At 36.1% G+C, this 10,649-nt stretch overlaps 1 protein-coding gene across 2 annotated transcripts; it reads left to right on the forward strand.

The window, feature by feature from the left end:
• The first annotated feature begins 1,502 nt into the window (after positions 1-1,502).
• Positions 1,503-7,941, forward strand: nptx2b (neuronal pentraxin IIb). 2 transcript variants are annotated; one of them, XM_058793958.1, is made up of 5 exons: positions 1,503-4,137; positions 5,201-5,420; positions 5,774-6,018; positions 7,261-7,440; positions 7,696-7,941. In XM_058793958.1, exons 1-5 carry the CDS (start codon positions 3,721-3,723, stop codon positions 7,921-7,923), a joined length of 1,290 nt encoding a protein of 429 aa, XP_058649941.1. In that variant the 5' UTR covers positions 1,503-3,720; the 3' UTR covers positions 7,924-7,941. The 2 variants fall into 2 exon arrangements, with proteins under 2 accessions (XP_058649941.1, XP_058649942.1); XM_058793959.1 differs by having other exon boundaries at positions 5,207-5,420.
• The last annotated feature ends 2,708 nt before the right edge of the window (positions 7,942-10,649 follow it).

Raw genomic sequence — 10,649 nt, forward strand, 5'->3', positions numbered from 1 at the left:
ATTTGTTTTTAAAAAATTTGAAGCTATAAGACATTTTAAATCATTTGAATTTGACATGACCATTGATTAACCTGGCTAAAATGATCTATATTGTCATATTGCATATTGCCAACTAAGCTTACTAAGCCTAAAATGCAGCACTGGCTGTTTTGATTTCCATTTTTCTGCAGATGACACGTGACCTCTCGCAGTGACCTGTAAAACTAATCTAAATCTCATTTAAGTACATATATAGTTACAGAACAGACTTAAGCTATAGAGTACACCAATCATTTTAACCATTTAGAACTGAGCAGGGGTGCATTCATGACCTCCACCATCGTCCTGACCAGACAGTAGAAGCTGCATCTGTAAAAATAATAATAATAATAAACAATAATAATAATAATAAAAATAAATAAATAATTTACAGTTAAAACTAATTTTGAGGTAAGAGTACCATCTGAAATAAGTTTTCTTTGTAATTTGCAAAAAATAAAGAAAATTCATATAAGCTAATATCCACAAAAGCTTTTCATCTAAATGTTTAAGTAAACTAGAAATATCATGTTTTATATGTGGATCAGTGGTGTAGTCTAGTATTTGTGGGTATACTCTGATTTTCCCCTCCCAGCTTCATACTCACCGTCCCAAAGCGACACCCCATAAGCACCACCACACTCATATAATTCATACAATATGCATATGTAACATACAATATGCATATGTAACTGAGAGCATTCTGAAAGACTGCTTATGTGATATCAGCATGTCCATTTGTTATAAGCAACAGAAGACTTTAACAGCCAATGACATTTACAGCTGGGGAGACTGGACTGATTTTCTGTTTAGTGTTAATCATTTAACTCAGCCAGTTACATTTATCTTAAGAATATGGTCCCTGGAGCACAGTTTTTGTCAGCTGTAAATTTTCAATGCAATTTAAATTCCCTAGCCTGACTTTCAGTCCACAAGCCTGGTCAGGAGTTCTCATCTCATCTCTCTCTGAAACAAGGAGATAAACATTGTAGGCTTTTTGGTTTAACTGCTGTACACACACACACACATGCACAGTATCTGTGTTATATCTCTCCCCTTCTCCCGCATTCAGGGCCGCATTAACCATTGGGCTAGGCGGGGCTGAAGCCCCGGGGCCCGAGCAAGGAGGGGGCCCGTGATTGGCTGTGGAGAAGATTGACTGGTCATTGGTAGCGCCGATCGCCAAAGCCCCACCATGCCCCCCACTTATTAGCGCTATTATTTAGAGGAGCTTTTCCATAAATTTCTTTGCAGTAACATTAGAAATTGAAACGTCACGTTTGAATTTGTTTTACCAATCAAATGCATTTATTTTATATATTGCTTTTGAACGACCTGTGTAGCCTATCTATCAGGTGACCGCTGCGTGCGCACTCATCTCTCTCTCTTCGCTTCGTTCTGGCGTAATCTCATGCAAAGAACAATCTTCAAAAAGTAAAAATGTCAACTATTCAAAAAATAAAATAAGGAGAGAGGGGAAAAACACGAGTTAGTCAGTAAAATTCCCAGCTATCAGACTATTTTACTAAAGCTGATGATGGAGTGGAAGTTGTGGAACAGCAAGTGGACCGGACACATGGAGTAGATAAAAACATAGCGTCATCGTTGCCACAGATTTTAGGTTAGTTTGATTATTAACTTGATGGATGTTTATTGCTTGTTGTATTTGAACAACCTCTATGGGCCTATATTCGCTTTTGGGTTGAGAAATAATCCGGTAGAAATATGTCAATCGTTTAGCGCGTCATGATGTTAGCTTATCATTTAAACTCATTTTAAACATTGTGGTTTAAAAACAAATGTAACTGTTCAGGGACATTAAGAAGCGGGGCAGAATTTATTTTGGCAAATGCACGCGTTACAGCCTAAAAACGCGCGGCGCGTTAAGCACCTTCCTAAACTTAAGTTCTTTTTTGCGCCTTGAGCGTTCAAACATGGTTAAGCATACGTGTCAATATGCGAGTATCCTCGTAAACAGTCATTTGTGTCTTTCATGAACATTATAGTTAAAGATAAAGCATGCATTTGAAGTGTAGTAGGCTATGTGAGTTCCTGGCATTGTATGATGAGATTTTAAAGGGATAGATCACCCAAAAATTAAAATACTGTCATCATTTACTCAGCCTCGAGTTATTCTGAACCTGTATGAATTTCTTTGTTCACCTCAACATAAAAGAAGATATTTTGAAGAATGTTCATAACAAGAAGGTTTCTGGGCCCCATTGACTTTTTTTTTTTTCATACTATGAAAGTCATGCAGCAGCTGTTTGGTTACCAGCATTGTTCCCAATATATTCTTTTGCTTTCAACAGCAGAAGGAAACTCATACAGGTTAAGAAAAACAACAGAATTTTAATTTTTGGGTGAACTATTCCTCAAAAGCAGCCTAATGTAGCTGCTGTTGCCATTTGTGTCAATAATGTGAATCAAACATCACTCCATGTCCTTGACTGAATCACTTTTGTAAAATAAGAATTAATCTATATTAAATTTATACAGTGAAGACCATTCAGTCTATTTGTACATTTACTTTACACAATATAATGTTTTTTATTCAGTGCTTTAAGTTTTTCAAGTAGGTCGATTTATGTATCTTTGTTCTTTTGTCATTCATGACTGTTTACTTGTCTTAAGTAAGCTTGGTTTTACTTAGGCTATTATTATTTTTTGTGATATTGTAATTAGTAACAAGAATTATGAAATTTCAGTGCATCAAAAATGTTGATCGGATAAAAACCAGTGAGGTCTTAATGCGGCCCTGCCCGCATTCACTGATCCACCACCACAATAAAAGAACTCAACTTATTAGCTAGTTATGTTGGCTTGAGAAAGACACAAAACACTGAAAGAGTGTAGTTTGAGTTTGCTTTCGTTTCATATCTCCTTCAGTGATTCACATTCAATGCTGCGCAATAGCATTGGTCATCAACAGAAACACGGCTGATTTTCAAAAAGTCGGTGCTTCGCAACACAGAGAGGGTGAATTTATGAATGAAGTGTGAATGTTCTGTTACAAAACGATGTTGTTACGTATCCTCGCGCTTTTTTAAGTGAGTATAGGCCTACGGAAATCCCGGTTTTGTGTTCCAAACGGGTTTGGAACGACATGAGGGTGATTAAATTTTCATTTTGGGGTGGAGAAACCCTTTAACAATATTATTAGCCGAATGCAGTTAATTCACACACACAATTTTTGAAAGTCCATTTTTATTAGTGTTGCCATAGGTTTGTCATTAAAAAAATGTACAGTTTAAGAATAAGTTTTAAAATGTAACTAATTTATAGACATTGAAACAAAATGTGACACCTGCTATAAATAAAATCCCAGAATAACAGATCCAAAGCACTAGGTGTTAAAAAAGTCTCTCGCTAACGTGTTGGATTAAGGCTCCTTGGTTTTTTTGGGAACTTTATTTTATAGCTACTCTGGGCCAGTGACGTTAATAGCTACTACAGCCAATCAGATTCATCCAATCACTGGAGTTCATTTGTTGACTGTGTGGCTCTTCTTGTAAGCAGCACTACTAGCGCGAGGAGCGCAGCGTCAGGTGTTCAAGCGCAGGGCATCATAACTAATATCCACAGATGGAAGTGTTTTACTCGGTATGTGTAGTTTAAGATCATTTTTGCGATTCAACACAGCATTACTTTGGCATACATATTATTGAACCTCTCCACGCGCCTTTATTACATCGCTCCAAAATGCTTCATCTGCTCGCCGGACTCATATGCATCTATGCACTGACGTGTGTAAGAGTTGTCTATGGACAGAATGAAAAAGGTGAGCGCTTTCTATGTACCGCAGTCCCCATTGACAAGGATACCAGTTGCCCCGTGCAGTCTCTGCCTGTTCAAAGCGCATCGGTCCAGGAGGAGGAACTGAGAAACACAGTCATGCAACTTCGCGAGACCATTTTACAACAGAAGGAGATAATTGTCAATCAGTTGGGAACTATTAAAGAGCTGACGTCTAAACTGTCACGGTGTGAGTCTGACTCCGAAACATTTAGGAAAATGAATAAGGACACAATGGATGATGTGCCTAAAGATCCAAATGACACCATTGACGTTCTTGGAAAAACCATGCAGAGTCTAAAAGATCGACTGGAAAATCTAGAGGTAAGAGGTTTTATTTGACCTATTTAAGTTTGACGCTTTGTCGTGTTCTACATAAATAAATAATCAGAATAAATGACTAAAATCACATTTGTGCCGGAAGTTTCTCTGCCACGGCTATTTTGGTAATTATGTGGAGGCGTTGAAGATTTACAGGGATTATCTCATTAGTTAGTACGTCTCTATCCCTTAACCACAAATGCCAAAGTTACTTACGATGCCCCAAGCGACAAAATGGCTGGAATGTGTCAGTGCCACTTAAATGCCAGGTGTTAATCTGAATGTGTGAAATGATGGAGCAAACGCTAACTCTAAAACAATATTTTTTTTTTTTCACGTGAAGAGGTCTTGCCATATGGTAGGCAAATTTTTTGGAAACCACAGCTTTTTTTTTTTTTTTTGACCGTATTTATTTGTTTGTTTGTGTATTCCATTTCCAACAATTTAATTTCTAAAAAATTGTATTTACGTACCTGTGTCATTCAAAAAACATTTAACCTAGAGACCTAGCAATTTATTTTGTCCCTATAGCAGAAATGTATTTACTTTTTTCTTCAATTTATTTGTATTTATACTGCATCACTCTTAAAAATAAAGGTGCTTCAAAAGGTTCTTTAAGCGATGCCATAGAAGAACCATTTTTGGTTCCACAAAGAACCATTCAGTCAAAGGTTCTTTAAAGAACCATTTCTTCCTTACCTTTTTATAATCTGAAGAACCTTCTTTCGCCACAAAGAACCTTTTGTGAAACAGAAAGGCTCTTCAGATGTTAAAGGATCTTTATGGAACCATTTAGACAAAAAGGTTCTTCTATGGCATCGTGATGCACCTTTATTTTTAAGAGTGATGGTGTAGTATAAATTGTAGTTTTAAATAAAATAATTAAAAAGAAACATGCATACAAAAGAAACTAACTGGATTATATTTACAAAGGAACTTCTTTTGTAGTGTACTTAGAACGGAATAGGTCCTATAAGGCAAAGAAAATCATTTGTACAATTCTGTCAGCTACATATAGGAATCTTTGAAAAGTAACCTTCTAATATTTTTGTTTAACTTTTCAAAGCAACAGCAAATGCGAGCCAATGTCTCTGGTGCCTCCTTTCCTAATGAGCTGAGAAATCTACTGCAGCGTAGACTGGAGGACTTGGAAAATCAACTGCTCAAGAAGGTCAATGAGCTTGAGGAAGAGAAGTCCCAGCTATATAATGAGACAGTCGCTCATCGCCAGCGCACTGACAGTACTCTCAACTCTCTCATGAACAGGATCTCTGAACTGGAGAAAGGTCTGCACAAAACACTCTTTTGTTCTCTAGTCATTCTTCTTTCCCAAGTACAGGAGACAAGGCAGTGTTGTAACACAATGTTTGTAACTATTTAGCACTATGTGCTTCAAAATTTGATAATATATTCCCATATTTTTCTGTGATAGTGTTACAATTCATCTCTTGGTTTCCTCTACTCTTGATCATGGCTGTTCACATGATTTTTCTTAATGTTTGATTTAAAAGAGTTAGGGACTTCATTACCCTCCAGTGCCGAGAGGGTACTCAGGTTGTTTTGTGGCCCAGCAGCATATTTCTGCATCCTTCCAAAGATGACACAATAATAAATCTTTAAAACCACTTTTTGACTTTAGGAGGAGCTGGATTTAAATCACCAGAGAATTTCAAGATCTCTCTTCCTCTTCGCACAAATTACCTTTTTGGACAAGTAAAGAAAAGCCTGCCAGAAATGTACGCCTTCACTATCTGCATGTGGCTCAAGTCAGGTTCGAGCCCCGGCATTGGAACCCCGTTTTCCTATGGAGTGCCTGGACAGGCAAATGAGATTGTACTGATCGAATGGGGCCATAATCCTATAGAACTGCTCATCAATGACAAGGTAAAGAACCAGCGTAGTAAGAAATGAAAATTTGGCATTGAATGTTATGAGGACACTGATGATTATTATTACACTGCAGATTAATAATCATCATTTATTTAGCTTATACCTAATACATTGACATAGATGATTCCAAAATGAATGTATAAGAAAACAAATGTTTTCTTATGTTTATTAACAATAGAAATTACTTGCATCCTTTTTTTTTTACAATAAATAGTACAAAAATGGATCACACTTTATATTAGGTGGCCTTAACTACTATGTACTTACATCAAAAAATAAGTACAATGCACTTATTGTGTTCATATTGTATTGCAAAACACTTTTGCTGCTATTGAGGTGTGATATGGGTAAGGTTAGGGACAGGTTTGGTGATATGGGTAAGTTTAAGGGTGGGTTAAGGTGGGTCAATAGTGTAATTATAAATGTAATTACAGAAATTAATTACAGATGTAATTACATATAAGTATTTTTAAAAATATAAGTACAATGTAAAAACATGTATGTTCACAATAAGTGCATTGTACCAAATTATTAATTTAAATATAAGTACATATTAGGCCACCTAATATAAAGTGGGACCCAAAAATGTAATGGATGGTGATTTATACTGATAAACTCCAAAAAAGAAAAAGCAGCATAGTTGTTAATACCGTCTAGAAACATTGTGCGAGGATTGACGTCATTGACGCCTAACACCACTGGGTTCACGTGACCTGGAAATGTAACATGGAAAGTTTAAAAAAACACGACTGCAAATGAGATTTGAGAGCGTAAATGAAGATTATCAGTGTACAATGAGTTAAAAGGGTAGTTCACCGAAAAAATACAATTGTCATCATTTACTCACCCTCATGTCATTTCAACCCTGTATGACTTTCTTAATTGTTTTATTTTTCTGCACAATAGAAACCAATGGTAACCAAAACAGTTTGGTACCATCATTCTTCGAAATTTCTTCTTTTATGTTTCTGCAGAGGAAAAAAGTTTTACAGGTTTGGAATGACATGAGGATGAATAAATGATAAGAAAATGTCAATTTTTTGGGGTGAACTATAGCTTTAATTCCACAACAACTCCATATGGCTACTTGTATGGTGCTTTTTTGTCGTTTTACATTTGGCAGTATAATTCCTTGTATAAAAAAGAAAATTAAGATCTCACTTTGTGCTTCACGAAATAAAGAAAATACTAAAACAAATATTTTCAAATATTGTAATACCTACTGTTGTCAAATAGGTGGCACAACTACCTCTATCACTGAGCGATGGGAGGTGGCACCATATCTGCATCACATGGACTACCAGGGATGGGCTTTGGGAAGCCTACCAGGATGGCCAAAGATTGGGATCAGGAGAAAATCTGGCCCCCTGGCATCCTATCAAGCAGGGAGGAGTCCTCATCCTGGGCCAAGAGCAGGTGAGAACATAAGCAGAGCTGATACAGCCGTTTTTGCTGCATTCCCAGACCTCATAGTGCACAGTCACACTGTATCTGTAATTTTATGCCATCCCTGCACAGCATTGTTACTGACTCATGAACTTTACATTTTAAATAAAACTTGACCTCAGGCAGTAAACAATGTCGTAGAGTCAGCTTGCACATCCTCTAAGAGAGAATAAAAGAGGTTATTGTTGTTGTCTTAACGAGGCCTGTCGTTTATGGCCTCAACAGGATGTAGTAGGGGGGCGCTTTGATGCCACCCAGGCCTTTGTGGGGGAACTGAGCCACTTTAACATCTGGGATCGGGTCCTGCGCTCCACGGATATCATTGCTATGTCAAACTGCTCATCCTACATGCCTGGAAATGTGGTGGCCTGGACTGATAGTAACATCGAGGTGTTTGGTGGAGCATCAAAGTGGCCGCTGGAGCTATGCGAAGATCGGCTATTTGACAATTGAAGGTGTTTGCGGATATTAGTGAACAATATTAAAGGGATAGTTCACCCAAAAATGAAAATTACCAATGATTGACTCACCCTCAATCCATCATAGGTGTATATGAAGTTCTTCTTTCAGAATACAATATGCACACCTAGGATGGCTTTTAGGATGAGTAAATCATGGGGTAAATTTCATTTTTGGGTGAACTATCCCTTTAAATCGTTTTTTATCCTTAAAAAAAGATTCATCACTTAAACAAAAAGTAGCAAATAGTTTAGAAAAACCAACTTAAATCAACTATATCAATGATATATTTAAATCTTCTTGGATAGATTACAAAAAGCAGGTAAATGTAACATTTCATTTGATATATTCAGTTGAAATATTTGTGGCTAAAGGACATTGCCATTACAAAACGTACTGTATCAGATGGTACTACCATGGTACTCTGATAAATACCATATCACAGTGTGTACAGTGTATTTACATTATGCTCCGTGGTACCTTACCATGTCACCTTTTTGGTGCACACAAAATCACACATGCGTATGCTTATCCTTTTAGAATATATCTGCGTTCACGGCATGTTGGAATTAACAGAATTTGTAAAAAGCGTTCATGTCCTCGTAGAGCTCATAACTGCAACTTGTAAACTCAGATTTTTTAACTCATCATATGGAAACACTAAAAATGGCAGCAGCTTCAGAAGTAAAACATAGTTAAACAGTTACTTCATAATATTTCAGTTGAATAATTTCTATGTATCCGACTACTGTTCATTTTTTAATAATAATCAGTGAATAAAAATAAACAAAAACATACTATACATTTTAGTGTAGCTAGCACAGAATAACTTTCTAATGTTCCACTGAATAAAGATTATTAATAAGGCATTTTCATTACCTTTTGTATTGTTGGTTCATCTCAAATTACACAGATTAATTTTGGTGTTAAGTGTTGCTAGAGAAACTCATAATTCCAATTCTTCGGACATGAACAGCTCTAAGCAGGACATCCTGGGTTGTCATCTAGAAATGTTTATTACAACATCGCGTGAACGCAGCACAAGTTTTTAGCGTACTCATGGCTTTCCGTGTCCTCTTTGAGTGTGCATTGTTACCCTGTGGTCTTAGAGATCCTAATGTAACATGCTTTCATTACAAAGCTGTTTTCATTTAAGAACAAGGTCATACACTGCAAAAAGTGAAAGTTGACTTAACTTAAAAAAATTGAGGAAACCCGTTGAATTATTATGTATAAAGTACATAATAATTAAAAAAAAAAAAAAAAGTTAAGTGAACTTGACAATTCAATTAACTTTTTTTTTTTTTTAATTATCCTTTACTTAAAAATTTTAAGGCAACGGGTTTCCTCAATCTTTTTAAGTTAAGTCAGCTTATCACTTTTTACAGTGTACATTACTTAAGAGGAACACTTTTGTATCTTGTGTTGTAAAACAGTCTAAAATGTAGACTCTGGTAAGGGAAATCACATTAATAAGCTCATAATGTGGTTAAAATCTGTCATAGATTCTTATAGATAGATATTTATTTCAAAATATTGAGAATCAACTCTTCTAAAGCCCATCTCTGTTTACACTGACTGAATTACCCATTGAAGATTATGAATGCTTTAACACTGTCAGATATTTTGAAGACAATTAATGAACTGTGAATTATGTTGCAAGGTCTGTTTCTTGAAATATATGATCATATTTTTATACCCTGTTTTTAAAAATGAAGCATTTTTCAGATATGTAATCTAGTGTTGTTTTGTTTGTTATGGAATGTCAGGATACCCATATGTTGTTTAAAAGCCTTTTTTGTTTACCGTGCCAATTATTCAGGGATTGCTTGACACTGCTAACCTGTGATTGCCAATAAAAAATAAAGTTTGCTTAGGAGTCTTTTCATTACTCTGTCTCCATTTTTGCCACTGCTTTATTTTCCTGTGTGGTTTGTTAGCATCAATAAATAAATTAACAAAAAAATGGAATAGAAAGTAATTTTCTTTACAACAGACATTGTTCGTTGATTTTCTCTCCAAATCTCCCAAAATGTACTGCACTGTTTAAAGTACTGTAATGAAGTAGAAGTGTTTTCTGAATGTCACCTCTGCAGGTATAAATGTGGTTGAGATCAAAAAATGGAGGGAGAGCATGTAATCACACTGCTCTGACGGACAGGTGGCTCTGAGGGCATTAGCCTGTCTTAAGGGGATGAGATCAGTCCCAAGCCAAAGCTCGTGTCACAGAGGGACATTTCCCAAGACTGGACAAACAAACCATTTAAAAAAAAGAAAATGACCTTTAGAGAGGTGAAAATGATGATAAAAAGCTGATCACAGCCTGTGGTGGCACATGCAGTATTTTAGTTTGGCATGTTAAGAAGGTCTTTAGGCTTATAGAAAGAAAACAGCTGCATCTCTCTGACCTTCACCTACAGGGGGAGAAAATCTCCAGCTTCCTCACAGCTCACATCCTTGAGATGATTAACACTTGAAAGAATTGTGTTTACTCATGCTCTGCCAAATGCATTTCAGTCACACATCAACATTATGAGCTTTAAAGTGAAGTAGATATTGGATTGAATTACTGAATGATGTGTGAAGTCCAGAAAGCAGAGTTAATCTGAATAAGGAAGATTATTCTTATTATTAATGATTAAAGATAATATTTATTAATAGTTATTAAGGTATATGTTCAGGAATGGAGTAGAATTAAGGGGCCTTATATCAGAATAAGG

Source organism: Onychostoma macrolepis, chromosome 12, assembly GCF_012432095.1.
Source record: "Onychostoma macrolepis isolate SWU-2019 chromosome 12, ASM1243209v1, whole genome shotgun sequence".
In the NCBI taxonomy this organism is placed as follows: Eukaryota; Metazoa; Chordata; class Actinopteri; order Cypriniformes; family Cyprinidae; genus Onychostoma; species Onychostoma macrolepis.